The 16552-nt window shown below is 39.0% G+C and overlaps 1 protein-coding gene across 1 annotated transcript in view; it reads left to right on the top strand.

Annotated features, from left to right (window-relative positions):
- Positions 1 to 5543, top strand: part of LOC126273156 (ribosomal L1 domain-containing protein 1-like) — a 67032-nt gene extending 61489 nt beyond the window's left edge. Inside the window, exon 10 of the mRNA XM_049976612.1 lies at positions 5272 to 5543. Within this exon, the coding sequence (XP_049832569.1) occupies positions 5272 to 5442 (171 nt within the window). The 3' untranslated portion in view covers positions 5443 to 5543. The remainder of the gene's footprint in view (positions 1 to 5271) is intronic.
- Positions 5544 to 16552: the final 11009 nt, after the last annotated feature.

Genomic DNA, 16552 nt, shown 5'->3' with positions numbered 1-16552 from the left:
TTAAGTAATGAGTGCTATCGACAGGGAATGTCAAATTGATTCCAATTTTTTAGATTTCCAGAAGGCTTTCGACACCGTTCCTCACAACGTCTTCTTAACCAAACTGCGTGCCTATGGAATATTGCTTCAGTTGTGCGACTGGATTTGTGATATCCTGTCAAAGGCCACAATTCGTAATAATAAACAGAAAGTCATAGAGTAAAACAAGTAATATCCGGATTCCCCAAGGAAGTGTTATAGACCTTCTGTTGTTCCTGATCTATATTAACGACATGGGAGACAATCTCGGTAGCCGTCTTAGATTGTTTGCAGATGATGCTGTCATTTACCATGTTGTAAAGTCATCAGATGACCAAAACAAATTGCATAATGATTTAGATAAGGTATCTGTATGGTGCAAAAAGTGGCAGTTGAAGTTATTCACATGAGTACTAAAAGAAATCCGCTAAATTTCGATTATGTGATAAGTCACACAAATCTTGAAGGCTGTAAATTCAACTAAATACTTAGAGATTACAATTACCAATAACCTAAATTGGAACAATCACATAGATAATGTTATGGGTAGAGCAAACCAAAGAATGTGATTCATTATCAGAACACTTAGAAGGTGCAACAGGTCTACTAAAGAGACTGCTTACACATGCTTGTCCCCCCTATTCTGGAGTATCGTTGTGCGATGTGGGATCTGCATCAGGTGAGACTGATGGATGACATTGAAAAAGTTCAAAGAAGGGGGGCTCACTTTGTTCTGTCGCGAATTGGGGATCTTCTCATGAAATTTCAATTACCAGTTTTCTCCTCTGATTGCGAAAACATTCTTTTGGCACTCACCTACAGAGGGAGAAATGATCATCACGATAAAATAAGGGAAATCAGGGCACGCACAGAAAAATTTAAGTGCTTGTTTCTTCCATGTGCCTCTCAGAGTGGAAAGGTAGAGAAACAGCTTGAAGACGATTCATTGAACCCTCTACCAGGCACTTTATTGTGAGTAGCAAAGTAATCACATAGCTGTAGATGTGTCCCAAATTGCTATACAGTGTTTCTTGCTCTTAAAACAAGATATTGATAGCACAGTACTTGCAGACTGTGATAGTTATTTTAGGAAACATGATAATCAAAACTTCCTCTGAATTGAATTATTGAGGCAGGGGTCAGTGAACTGCACCTACCACTACGCAAAAAGCAGCTGTTTCGATGTCCTCATCATATTGTCATAATAGGGAATACAAGTTTAAAGAGAGCAGTAATTTAATTTCTGGTTAAGTGTTCGTGAAACTGTGAAGGCACACAGTGCAGATATCTTAAAGTACATTGACTGGATCTTCGATAATCCATAAAAATACAGGCAGTATAAGATGTGAAGTTAGCAGTGGAGGTTCAGAGATTTATTGCAGATGTCCTACACAATTTCTTTTATTTTATAATTGTATTCTGCAATACCTGCTTGCCTCCTTGTTTTCAAAATAAAACAATAATAGTATTTTAGGTTCTTCTGCCTTTCACATGTGAAATTACTTGTAAAGATGTGACCTAACTTTCTCTGCCACTGTTAATGATTCTATTCCATGTCACCTTCCATTGCATACATTCTTAAACAGATGTGCCTGTTTTTCTTTTTGGCGCTGGTTCACTTCTGTACATTTAGCCAGTCACTGTGGACCTCATGTTGTCACGATAATGTCAAACCTTAGGTATGTCTATAAAAGATTTTATGTTTCCCTTTATTCAGTCCTTTTATTTAGATGACAGTCTGTTTTGTAAGCAACATTTGATCTAAACCTGAGTTATCGTAAATTCATACAAGATATGCTTTAAGATTTATTTTACCTTGCCAGTGTGAATGTAACTTTCATCACCTAGATATATCATTTGTTTTATCTTTGACATACCTTTGGTTTACCACTTATTCATTATTTTAGGTTTTGTGTATCAAATGATGTTCCTGAATTCTGCTTTATTTAAATTGGACTACCTATCTCCTGACAGTTAAACAGCTTTATCTTAATGGGACGAAAGGATGTTGGGTTATCCACTGCTTATTGATTAGAATAAATTATTAATATGAGTCCATAATTTTTGCTACACAGTTCCATGTATGTGGAACAGCATATTTTCTTATTTTTACTCTTGTTTACATACTGCTATATCCCTAAAGATGTGGCTCTAGTGTGGTGAAACTATTTGTATCATACAGCTGAAGCAGTCTGATTTGTCATGGTTCAATTCTACAGCTATGTATTGTTGCAATACAAAATTTGCTACAAGTAAGACATATAAAGGAGGGTACATGATAAATGGGAATTCTTCCTTCATTTGAGTTACTATCTTCCCTTTATAATCATGTTTTTATTTGGTTGCTTTGTTGTTTGTTTGTCTGTTGAGTACAAGTTTTGAATTGTTTTCAAACTAACTCCTGATGAGCTACACTTTCATATAGTCTGTCAGTAAACTGAAGAGTGAGCGAGCGAGTCCCCACTCTGCCTACCCGTCTACGTCACGAGGCACTTCTACCTGCTGTTTCACAACGCAGTGCCCGCGCCCTGCTGCGGCGCGCGCTTTAAAGCTGTGGCGATGCCGTGTACAGATACGTCTCAGCTGCGTTTATTTTTAGACAAATGCATTAAGACCATAAGGAATACAAAAAATGATAGTTTCTTCCGAAACACAACATTATAGAGTAAACAATATTAACATAAGACTGGAAGTCAAGATTCTACTATAAACATAAAACTGAATGCCTGTTCAGAATGTATGTTGCTGTATTGCTAATCGTAAAACGAACCCCATATAATGCAATCAATCTGTAGAATTTAAGGCTTGTGTTTTTACTGAAAGGTATAAGTTTTCTTTGAAGGATTATATTGAAGCTAAACAATTCTTGCAAAACGAAGAGTGTTTAAAAACTAAGCAGAAATTTTGTTTGTTTTTGTCACTGTCTTCTTGAACATGTCTGAAAAGTATGTGTACAAGTGTACAATGTTATGCATACGCCGGCCGCGGTGGCAGAGCAGTTCTAGGCACTTCAGTCCAGAACCGCGCGGCTGCTACGGTCGCAGGTTCGAATCCTGCCTCAGGCATGGATGTGTGTGATGTCCTTAGGTTAGTTAGGTTTAAGTAGTTCTAAGTTCTAGGGGACTGATGACCTCAGATGTTAAGTCCCATAGTGCTCAGAGCCATTTTTTGTTATGCATATTGTATATTTACTCTGTTGTCAGCTGTCAAAAAGGTTACACGTGTTTTGGTAGCATCAACGATTATTTGTTTTGTATAAAAATTGATTAGAGAATCCGTATTAAATGTTGTGTTAAGAATGGAATAATGTGTATCAAATTTTTAGAAATGTTAAATATGACTTTTGGTGAGCCTTTTACGAGTAAACCAAGGACATACAAGTGGTATGAACATTTCAAAGCACGTTTTAAAGAGCAGCTGTTTTACAAGTATGGATGAGATTAAAAATGCACAGTTAAAAGTTTTATAAACTGTCCCGAAGAAACAGTACCCAAGGGTTTTTCGGGAATCGGAAAAGCAGTGGCATAAGCGTATAGTATGTAATGGGGGATATTTTGTAGAGTATAACATTGCTGTAGACTAACAAATAAGGTTCTTACCAAAAAATAAAAGTTAGTATGTAAACGCACTTTGTATGTCAAGCTTTCTGCTTAGAGGTTCAGAATCGGGGTACGTGTTTCGAAGGAAATTTCAGCAGTGTTTATAATACCTATTGTGCACATGATTTAAGCAATATGTCTTAGAATCAGGTGAATAGTGACCGAGATAGAGATTTAGTGTTTCATCAGCATAAAAGGTTTTACAAGATTTTGAAACTGTCTATAACAATGGGTTTCCTCCCAAACTTATTAGTTTTCCTTCGTGGCGATTCCAGTAAACCATGTGGTTTATTTTCGCGTTCCTTCCTTATGCGTGCTATTGGGCGAGGCTGACGTTTGCATAAATTGCAACTGTTTGGTTGGGAGTGGTAATATTAGCCAACAGTTCTTTTTGGGTCGCCTCTTTAATACACGCTGTAATAACATTAGAGACAACCGAACGCTCCTTACTCCGCAAATACCTCATCTTTTTCGTATTCTGCTCATTTTATTGCAGTGCTAGACGATTATCTATCACTTCCGGTTATCTAAGTATATCAGTAAGTATACAAACTGACATTGGCAACTATGATTCCATGGACAGAAATGACGTGTATCACTGCACGCCGATCTACACCGCTAGACAGGTAACGGGCAACAGATTTTGGGTGCCCCTGTAGGCCGGTGCCATGGTTCTTCCGGGAAAGGCCACTTCCCCCACCAAAAGCACTGCTCGCTCTTCAGTTTACAGACAGACTATATCTGCTGTGTGGCGGAGAGTACTTTGTTTTTCTGTCTGCCTGTTTGTCTAGTCAGTAGTAATTTTGCAATTATTTTAAACTAATTTCATGATGAGCTATAGATTTCAAACTGTGAACGTAACTCAGAACTGGATAAAAATGCAATATTAACTTGCATTATTGCCTGGAGTGTGACAGAGGGTATTCTTATGGACCACTGCTATTTCCTCATACTCCTGTTCCAGTCATGAGTGTTTTATGTTAAGAATGATTGTTGGTAAGCCTCCACATGTGCCTGACTCTCCCTAATGTTTACCTTCATTATCTTTTCGAGAGGTATACATAGAAAGAAGCAATACACTGTTTGACTTAACTGAAGAGAAACTGAAATAAATGTGGAATTTACGATGTGTCTGTTATAATCTCATCAAAATGTTTGAAATTGATTGAAAAATTCCAAACGCAAGACTAAAAAGCAGAAAACAATTATTAAGTTAAAAAACTTCTTAATATAACCCATTTTTAATACCTGTGACAATAGTTACAAAATTTAAAACAAAAATGTGGGGCGCTTGCAGTAGCTAATAGCAAGTAGCAGAGAGGTTAGCTTCTTTGAGAAAATCATGCAATATTTAATAACATTTGCAGTACAATAAAATTGTTAGTGACTTGAGTGAGCTAGTAAGTGTTGTCATGGCTCTTATAAACTCATAAGCACAAATTTTCTGGACTATCTGTATAGGTTTAGAAATCTGTATGGGCCAAGGAAATTTTAGTTCATTTAGTCCATTTAAAAAAAATATTTTGAATAATTATTTTTTAGTTGTAATTATTCAATTTAAATTTGTTAATCTCCATTAAGATAAGAATCCACAAAATGGTAGGATGTTTTCCATAACATGTAATTCGAATAAGACTACCTGTATTTCTTTCAGGATGAGGAAGACGAACCAGCAAAAAAGAAGTCAAGACATCAGGATGATTCAACAAAGCATAAGAAGAAAACAAAAGTAGGAAAATCATTAAACACTACAAAGTCTATGAAGAAGACTAAGAAAACTCAAGATACAAAAGAAAGTGAAAAAAAGAAAAAGACAAAAAAATAAACGAAGTATTCAACTAGGAAACTGTTGTTGTTATTTCCAACAGATAACTTCAATATGATGTTGCAAAATATTGTAATAATAAACTACAGTAATTTTTGTAGTGTGCTGTGTGTTACTTTTATTTTTTTTTCTCATCTTAAATATAATTCAGGCACAGTAAATTTACATGCTTTTGCTGCTAATGTATTCAAGTCATTTAACTTCACCAGCATGTGGAGTATTAACACAAGTTTACTTGTACACCGGATACACCTTTTCATGCTTCCACTACAGCAATTCAGGTGAATGCCAAAATCATTCCTTAACAGATCATGGCTGTTTTATCTCCCAACCCTCCTCCAGCTGCGTTAGTTCTCCACTTTCAGAGAAGTTTAACATTTATTAAATGATATCATCACGTACATATATCGCATCTCTCCTAGTGTAGACCACAACTACTGAGCGATAATGTGACGTGTTCTCAATGCTGGTGAGGTATGTCACTTTGAACGCTGTGCCATTGTATATTTCTGAAACCACTACACAACAGATTAGTGCAAGTCCTTTGTCTGTTTTATTATAACTTACAGATACCTTGATGAGGATTGTGACTGCAAGTATACAATATTTCTAGTAATGCAGTCTTTCCTTGCGGCTAAATCGAAAAAGCAATACAGTATTTGACTGTGCTGTTTACAGTAAGAAGTTGATCACTGCTATGGCACACTCGAGGACGGCATTCTGATTAGTCCACTGTGACTAAAGCATTGCAGATACGATTCCGTGGTGTGACTGCCCCTGCAGCCCTCCATCATGGGTTATAATACCCTGCATATGACTCAGTGGAGTCATGTGATTGGCTGCTGCTATTAGAGATAGTGACTCATTGTTGGTTCTTTTTCCTGCATGAAAGATGTCGTAGTCTTAGACTGGTGCTTACAGGAAGAGGTCAGAAAAGTAGCTCTTCCACCGAAGATAACGTATTGAGCAGCTGTCGGACCGGCACTGCTCTCTACATTGCTGGCAACCCAGAACACAGAAATGTAGGAAGGCAGGTATCTGGCAGCTGTAGCCAGAGCACCTGACAACCCTCTGCCCCTACTGGAGGGAGAGACAAAGCCTCTTCTTTATCAGCCACTACCTGGAGTCTTGACATCCATCTTCATCTCGGCCTCTGTGTTGGTATCATATGGTTCAGTATCCATTGGCTTGGGCACTGGCAGAGCATCAGCATTGGTGGACTGCTGAGGAAGGTACACTGCCGCACTCTGCATCTGGAACAGTCCACCACCAGGACTTGCAATTGAGAAGACATTATAACTCTGGAAAGGCATGGGGTCCTCAGTGCATGGCTGGAGTTGGTTTATGTGATTCCACAAGGGAAAAACAACACACATGGCAATGCCCACTTGACAGGCACTCATTCCAGGAAACTATTCTTGTTTCCTCTAAATGCATTTCCGAGATGCTGTCAGCACTGAAATGATGTCTCCTGGAACTGGTCGCAGCAGAAGCCAAGTTGTCCTGGTGCCAGGGTGTCGTGTGATAGGGGGGGTCTGCATCAGTCGACCATGTGGCAGCTCTACCAGCAGTGCTTCCTTGTGGAAGGTGCTCCTGTATAAGGCTAGAAACTAGTAATGCATCTCTGAGTGTGAGGTCGGTCACGAGTTCCACATTTCGCTCTTGGATGTTTGCACATACCGTTCAGTGACCCTTTTGGATGTCAGGTGGAAGGGTGTGTTGCAGGGGTGTCAAATGTCATGGTAGGTGCAAAAAGACTGGAACTTCCGGTATGTAAACTGTGTGGGATTATCTGTCACTATGGTGAAGGGAACGCCTTCCACAGTGAAGATCTGCCTCGAGGCTCCGACTTATTCTGTGAAGTAGCCATACTGGAATCGAACAAAGTAAAGCCTATTTTACTCAAACGACTTTCTGGTCAAAATCGACTGTCAGAAGTGCGTGCACCTTTCTTGCCTGTGTGTAAATGATCAGCCAACCACTTTTTGAGTGTGTCTAAGATCTCGGTAATCAGTTGTTAGTGCAAGGTGTGGAATGTAAATTTCAGAGTTAGGCTGCATTCAGTGCATACGTAGAAATGGGACTGTTCTATCCTGGACAAGCTCACTCGTGTTTTAGAAATGGATTTAGTGCTTTCTTGTCTTCTTAATCTCTATTCTTTTGTTTGATTTGTTTTTGTGATACACTGAAAATGGTGCACAAGGTCGTCTTATATATTCTACTAGTCTTCTCCTACAAGAGAGACAAAATATCCTAAAGGAAATGATATTCTTGTTTTACAGAGAAAAAACGTACCCTATGCATACATAAGAACATAAATAGATAAATGTGTTTTGCTGAAAATTATTTCAACTATAAAAAAGTCAGAATTATTTGATGAGAAAAAAATTCCTGTTATGTGGCAATTTGCAAAGAAAACAAGATACAAAGGATAAATAAAGTAAAAAGGTGCTGTTTACAGCATTCTAGATATTGTTTGACGTGTTTACATGAATGTATTTTCTCAAACAAATAAATTTGGATGACACTTTCAGTGTTCTTTCAGTTCTCAGGTGTTTGAATATCCAGTGACAGGCGGAATACCTTACCCAACACTTGCCTTTCCGCAGTAATTTGTGAAGGGCTTCCGTAATTGGTGCCACCTTCAGAATAAACTTCCAGTAGTACTATATCTATCTGCACCCAGAGTGGAGCTGTTTCACAGTAGAGGGAGTCAGTGAACTGGAAATTCTCAATAGTGGAGCAGATTACAGAGCAGACGTGACCCAGGGTTTGAAAAAAGTAGTAGTTACCTAAATTAACCGCGCCCAGGCCAATGTAAGGTATGCAACACTTGACCGAAGTTTCACAGGTGTCTATCAACTTTGGTGCCAGTGATGATGATATTGTCAAGGTAGTTAGACTTAAGACTTGTTTGGAACATCTGTTTGAGGTACTGCCAAAACGGAACCGGGGCTGAATTTAATTTCAAACGGAAGGCATTTATAATAAGTCCAAAAAGTGTGTTGATAACCACCACTTGTTGGCTCTGCATGTTGAGAGGCAACTGAAGATAGGCATCAGTTAAATCAACATGAGAGAAGAATTGTAATGTCTCAACTTAGCTATAAGACCAGCTGCTCACAGGATAGGTTATGTGTCCATGTGACCTGGGCATTTACAGTTGGCATGAAGTCCCCGCACTTGTGAAGGCTTCCTGTCAGCTTTTCAGTGAAGCCTTGCAGGAGGGGGGGGGGGGGGGGTAATTGTCCTGCAAGGCAAAGGGGACACGACATGCATTACAGAATTTAGGTACTATGTCTGCGTGCAAGCTAACATACACCTCATAGTCGTAAGGTAATGTGTGTCTCAGTCCCTGATTGCACCCTCAGAGCCGCAAAATTCAGCCATATTTGGAACAGAGTTGTTTGCAGGTTGGTCTCCCATTTGTGACCTGGATGTTGTTTGCTGAATCTCCGGCCGTAAAACTCAAAAGGTGAAAGGGGTCGAGACCCAGATATTGGCTGCTGGCCATAATTGTGTTACCAAAGGTAATACACAAGGGTGTTCTTATACTAGACCTGCATCTGACGACGACCTTTGACAAAAATGATTTGGTCTCTGTAACATGCCAGTGTTCTGTGAAACTTGAATAACTGTGGTTACCCAATTAAAGTGTATGTATCACTAATGATGAGGGACTCTGATGAGCCAGTGTCCAACTGTAACTGAATAGTTTATTTATTTATTTATTGTCCTCTGAAGCAATACTGTACATGATATGCACATGGTGATGCACAGACATATATTAGATGTTGGACATTATGATAATTTGCTGCCATGAAGTAATATGCCGAAAGTTTACACAAACATGAGTTTACATACATTTTTTTCTGAGAAGATATGAACACACACATTTATGAGTTTATGTACATATTTTCTGAGAAGTTAGGAACACACAAATTACATACTCAGTTACACATTTGCCTTTTAGTGCTGTATTCCTGTCACACTTATATACAACAGTACTTGGTTGGATATTCTTTCTGCACTTAATTTGCTTAGTAGCAGATGAAGTAGACGCAAGATTTTTGCAAATACTTGCATTAATGTTTTACTCATTACAAAATTCTTTGCTGCAATTTGTTTCATGTTTCTTTCCACCCACGTGGAGCAGAATTTCACTTGCACTGTAGAAACAATGATAAAGTAGGAATGATCTTAATTTTTTATTAAATACAGCCAGGGACTTTTTTATTTCTGGTTGCAGGCTATTGTATATTTTAATGTCTTTGTTGAAGGGAGAGTTTTTAAAGGCAGAGGTGCACATTTCTTTAACATGGTGTTTCATTTTCTGCCTAGGACCAAGTCATGGGCATTTACATTTTTATTAAATTTTGTAATACTAGTTTTTACAAATTTGCAAAGTTGTAGTATACACAGGCTGCCAAGGGGTAGGATGAGCAACTTTTGACAGAGAGGTCTGCAGCTATCAGTTGGCCTTGCCTTATTCATTATTCTTATAGCTCTCTTTCAGGTGAGGAGAATGTTTATGCTATGTGTAGAGTCTCCCCAGAATATAGTACCATACTGCATTACACACTGGAATTGTGCATAGTAGGCTGTGTGAACAGTTTCTGGGCTTGTGCAGTATGCGAGGATTCGTAGGGCATAACACACTTTGTTTAGTTTTATTAATGTGTGTTTGCCATTTTAGATTATCCTGAATCCATAGGCCTAGAAATCTTGTTTCAGTATTTGGGGACATTTGGGAACTGTGTAATTTCATATCAGAAATATTTTCATTTGTACTTAGGTGAAAGTTTAGGTAAGTGGTTTTCTTTGTTAATGATGAGCTTGGTTTTTTTCAAACCAATCACCAAGTTCGCTTATATTTTCATTTATGACCCCTTTGGAGTTCATGTTCATTTTTGCTTGTTATGAGGATACTGTTATCTGCGAAGAGTGTAATGGTGCTGGCAGTGATGTTTGATGGTAGGTTGTTTATCCACACAAGGAAGAGCACTTGTCCAAGTACTGAGCCTTGGGGCACATCTTGTGTAATATTGCAATAGTAAGAGTAGTATGTTTCGATATGCCCTTGATTGTTATGTTTTATGACACTTTTTGTTTCCTATTTGTCAAGTATGAGCTGAACCAGTTTAGTGGGGTGCCTCTGATGCCATATGACTCCAGTTTGTTGAGAAGAACCCTGTGGTCTATGATATCAAATGCCATGGACAAATCTAAGAAGGTCCCAACTGCTTTATGTTTTTTGTCTAAAGCATCTAGGGTGGAGTGTAAATACTCATATGGCGGTTGCCATAGATTTGTTTTTTTCTGAAACCTTGGTGGGCATCAGATAATATCTGGTTCTTATCAAGAAAATTTTCTTTGGTGAATTACTCTCTCCAAAAGTTTACCAAACACAGGTAACAGTGATAAGGGTGTGTAATTTTCTGTGTTGAGTTTTTCACCCTTCTTAAAGATTGGGATGACTTTAGCCACTTTCATGCATTTTGGAGATGTACCTGCCATCAACGATGAGTTGTACACATGTGAGAGTGGGAGAGTCATTTTGTTTATGCAGTTTTTTATGATAAAATCTTGGATGTCATCGATTCCAGATTTGAATTTATTCTTTAAGTACTTTGCACTTAGTACAATTTCTTCAGCAGTAGATTCCCAGAAGAATATAGATTCTACAGGAGTCGTTATTTTGTTTTGGCTGTTGGGTGTGGGTTTGTTGATGCTTTGTAACAGATTTTTAACAATATTTTCATGGTAATTGTTGAAAATATTTGCAGTTTCTTGTGGATTAGTAACTCTGGTGTTGTTGTGGATCAAAATAGTGTTTTCATGTTTACCTGGCTGTTGATTTGTTTAGTTGCTTATGATGTTCCACACTGCCTTGGTTTTGTTTGAGGATGTTGCCACATAGTTGTAATTTGCTGTTCACTTTGCTAGTGCTATGACTTTTTTTAAGGGTTTTGACACATTGCTTGATATATCTTTCTTGAGATGGGGTGGGGATGGGGTTGTTATTTTTTAGATACTTCAACAGATCTCTCTTCCTTCTGCAGGAAATCTTTATACATGTTGTTGTCCATGGCTTCTTATTGGTTTTTTTTGATGTGATTTGTTTGAGTTTAAGAGGAAAGGGCAATATTGAAGTGATATAGAAATGTGTTTAGGAATGATTCCATTTTGTTGTCTGTATTGTCTGCTTCATATACTTCGTTTCATGTTTCTGCTGCTAAGGAATCATTGAAGATTTTCATGTTTTCATTGCTGTAGTTTCTTACTTTAGTTGTGTTTTTGTTGTTACAGTCTAAGGGGAGAACATTTGTAATGTATAGTACTTAGCCACAGTGATCACTATAGCCTGTGTCCAGAGGTTTGACTCTGTGGTGGGGACAGGTTACAAATATCTGGTCAAATGTGGTTTTGCTATTGTTTTTGCACCTTGTGGGGAATGTTACTGTCGGATTCAGACTGAATGAGTTACTGAGATTCAGTAGAGATCCTTTCACACTCCCTGTAGACTGGAAATCAACATTGAAATCACCACATAAAATTAGTACCTCTTTGTTTTGGTTAAGTTTGTTTAGGAGCATTTCCAGGTGTTTTAAGAAGACATATACATTGCCTGTTGGAGAATGATAGATACATGTTATGATTATATTTGCTTCTAGAATTTCAATTACAGCTGCCTCAAAATTGTTTTCTTTGTTTAAATGGTCAAACTGGTCAAAACTTATACGGTTTACAGAATTTTTTATAAATATGGCAGCACCTCCACCTTTCTGGCATTTCGTGCAGTAGTGGGAAGTTAATTTGTAACCAGGTATGCTAGCTGAAGATTGCGATATGTGATTTGCAATTCCTCTTCTGCTAAGGCTGTTCAAGGGGAACCCATGTCGTGTGTAGTGTTCTCTGCGAAATTTGCTAGCTTCAATTATGGTGACATTTGCAAATTTTGAACAGAGTTTATAGATATCTATTGATGGTAACATTCTCGAACACGGTCGTCTTATCATGTGGGAACACACTGTATGCTCTGCTATCATGGTGTTCCAACACAACAGGAGAAAGCTCATGGGAAGCAACTCTCTATACTGTATTTTAAAAATCTTCTGCAGAGACATCAACCAAATCCGTTGACTCGTCAGTATGACCAGTATAAGTGGAGTATCTGACTGTGCAACATAATTTCTTCAGTCTTACATACCAACTTCTGATTCATTTCAAATAGCAGGGCTACCTGTCATGGGTCACAAAACACTGGCAATGGGACTTGGGTTGGGACGAAGCATTCATGAAAAAAGAAGTGTTTGTCTCCTCACACCCAACCAGACACGTAGGTGCCTGTCAACATTTACCATTCTGTTTTCCCCTCGTGCACCGTAGGATGTCAACTGTCTGTCCAAAAGACTGTGGACTCGAACAACCAAGTATTTGTTCGGCATTCTTGGCCAGTCTGAACCTTTGGATAATGTGCTGGGTCATGAGTGTGAACATTTTTTACATGGTTCGCAGGCTTCTTAGACATATGATAAAAGTCTGCTGCAACCAGAGGCACACTTTGAAAATAGTTACCCAACATGTACTTAATGCCGGAGTAACTAAATTCAGAAGGGTCTGTATAAGGAAAACATTGTCGGACTAAGTGATATGTGTAAGTGTCTGCCTTAGCTATGATAAAGGCACATTTTGTTTCACCACCTAAAGTCCCATGGGCAGTGAATTTTTGTTCGTGATTATCAATGTAATTGCTGCACTGTTCCCACATTGGATTGAAATTGTGAAAAGCCAGTAGTGTGTGCCAACTGTCGACATAATGCTGCTCCCGACCCTCAAACTGATACAGCTTCTCTCGAATAGCACTCAATTTGTCCAAAGATGCACTGAACGTCAGCAGAATGCTTGACAGATCAAGTGGTTGTGCTGTCAGGAACGATATGTGTGCAGTGAGAATTGCAAGGTACAAAAAACCTACAATGTGTACAACTGCAATCCAAAATCACCAATGAGGCAGAATCCAAGGAAACACTCCAGAAGAGCTCCAGGTGCAGAGAAAACATTGGTCACTCTGCCCACAAAACACTGAAGATTCCAAGAACAGCAATAGAAGACAAAGAAACCATAGAAAATACCTGCAGCTCAACCAGTGTTCATGAACCAGAGCCACTGTAATTGTAGTCCATAGTACTGCCAAATACCTGAAGAAATGTGAAGGAAACGAACAGCAATACAAACTCTGCCATTGTTGTGATGAGCTCTCAGTGCTGGTGGGGTACATTATTCTGAATGACTGTGCCAATGTAGTGTTTTCAAACTTCTGCACAATAAATTAGTCCAAGGTAAGAAATTCTATTTTATTATAACTGACAAATACCTTGATGAGAACTCTGAACATAAGTACAATTAGCAGTGCAGAATTCAACAGTTCTGGTTACAATAACAAGTTCGTCTCTGCCACAGCATGTTCCAAGATGGTATCCAAATAAAAACACAATGACAAAACAGCTGCCGGTCATGAATCTGGGATACAACTACATGATGCAGCTTTCAATTGCAGGTTATAGTATTACGTGGATGACTACAATAGAGTCATATGACAGGTTGCCACTATTTGGCATAACAATCTCATCACTGGATGGTTTTCGTGACCACATGATGTCATCCCCCCCTCCCCCCACCCATGAACCATGGACCTTGCCGTTGGAGGGGAGGCTTGCGTGCCTCAACGATGCAGATAGCCGTACCGTAGGTGCAACCACAACGGAGGGGTATCTGTTGAGAGGCCAGACAAATGTGTGGTTCCTGAAGAGAGGCAGCAGCCTTTTCAGTAGCTGCAGGGGCAACAGTCTGGATGATTGACTGATCTGGCCCTGTAACACTAACCAAAACGGCCTTGCTGTTTTGGTACTGCGAACGGCTGAAAGCAAGGAGAAACTACAGCCGTAATTTTTCCCAAGGGTATGCAGCTTTACTGTATGATTAAATGTTGATGGCGTCCTCTTGGGTAAACTATTCCGGAGCTAAAATAGTTCCCCATTCAGATCTCCGGGCGGGGACTACTCAAGAGGACGTCATTATCAACAGAAAGAAAATTGGCGTTCTACGGATCAGAGCGTGGAATGTCAGATCCCTTAATCGGACAGGTAGGTTAGAAAATTTAAAAAGGGAAATGGATAGGTTAAAGTTAGATATAGTGGGAATTAGTGAAGTTCGGTGGCAGGGGGAACAAGACTTTTGGTCAGGCAAATACAGGATCATAAATACAAAATCAAATAGGGGTAATGCAGGAGTAGCTTTAATAATGAATAGGAAAATAAGAGTGCGGGTAAGCTACTACAAACAGCGTAGTGAACGCATTATTGTGGCGAAGATAGACACAAAGCCAACACCTACTACAGTAGTACAAGTTTATATGCCAACTAGCTCTGCAGATGATGAAGAAATTGAGGAAATGTATGATGAGATAAAAGAAATTATTCAGGTAGTGAAGGGAGACAAACATTTAATAGTCGGGATGACTGGAATTCGACAGTAGGAAAAGTAAGAGAAGGAAACGTAGTAGGTGAATATGGGTTAGGGTTAAGAAATGAAAGAGGAAGCCGCCTGGTAGAATTTTGCTCAGAGCATCACTTAATCATAGCTAACACTTGGTTCAAGAATCATAAAAGAAGGTTGTATGCATGAAAGAATCCTGGAGATTCTTAAAGGTTCCAGATAGATTATATAATGGTAAGAGATTTAGGAACCAGGTTTTAAATTGTAAGACATTTCCAGGGGCAGATGTAGACTCTGACCACAATCTATTGGTTATGAACTATAGATTAAAACTGAAGAAACTGCAAAAAGGTGGGAATTTAAGAAGATGGGACCTGGATAAACTGAAAGAACCAGAGGTTGTACAGAGTTTCAGAGAGAGCATAAGGGAACAATTGACAGGAATGGGGGAAAGAAATACAGTAGAAGAAGAATGGGTAGCTTTGAGGAATGAAATAGTGAAGGCAGCAGAGGATCAAGTAGGTAAAAAGATGAGGGCTAGTAGAAATCCTTGGGTAACAGAAGAGATACTGAATTTAATTGACGAAAGGAGAAAATACAAAAATGCAGTAAGTGAAGTAGGCAAAAAGGAATACAAGCGTCTCAAAAATGAGATTGACAGGAAGTGCAAAATGGCTAAGCAGGGATGGCTAGAGGACAAATGTAAGGATGTAGAGGCATATCTCAAGAGGGGTAAGATAGATACTGTCTACAGGAAAATTAAAGAGACCTTTGGAGAAAAGAGAACCACTTGCATGAATATCAAGAGCTCAGATGGAAACCCAGTTCTAAGCAAAGAAGGGAAAGCAGAAAGGTGGAAGGAGTATACAGAGGGTCTATACAGGGGCGATGTTCTTGAAGACAATATTATGGAAATGGAAGAGGAGGTAGATGAAGATGAAATGGGAGATATGATACTGTGTGAAGAGTTTGACAGAGCACTAAAAGACCTGAGTCGAAACAAGGCCTCGGGAGTAGAAAACATTCCATTAGAACTACCGACAACCTTGGGGGAGCCAGTCATGACAAAACTCTACCATATGGTGAGCAAGATGTATGAGACAGGCGAAATTCCTCATACTTCAAGAAGCATGTAGTAATTCCAATCCCAAAGAAAGCAGGTGTTGACAGATGTGAAAATTACCGAACTATCAGTTTCATAAGTCACAGCTGCAAAATACTAATCTAATTCTTTACAGTCAAATGGAAAAACTGGTAGAAGCTGGCCTCGGGGTGGATCAGTTTGGGTTCCGTAGAAATGTTGGAACACATGAAGCAGTACTGACCCTATGACTTATCTTAGAAGCTAGATTAAGGAAAGGCAAACCTACGTTCCTATCATTTGTAGACTTAGAGAAAGCGTTTGATAATGTTGACTGGAATACTCTCTTTCAAATTCTGAAGGTGGCAGTGGTAAAATACAGGGAGCGGAAGGCTATTTACAATTTGTACAGAAACCAGATGGCAGTTATAAGACTTGAGAGGCGTGAAAGGGATGCAGTGGTTGGGAAAGGAGTGAGACAGGGTTGTAGCCTCTCCCCGATGCTATTCAATCTGTATGTTGAGCAAGCAG

This window comes from Schistocerca gregaria, chromosome 5, assembly GCF_023897955.1.
Source record: "Schistocerca gregaria isolate iqSchGreg1 chromosome 5, iqSchGreg1.2, whole genome shotgun sequence".
In the NCBI taxonomy this organism is placed as follows: Eukaryota; Metazoa; Arthropoda; class Insecta; order Orthoptera; family Acrididae; genus Schistocerca; species Schistocerca gregaria.
This window is presented reverse-complemented; position numbering and strand designations above follow the sequence as displayed.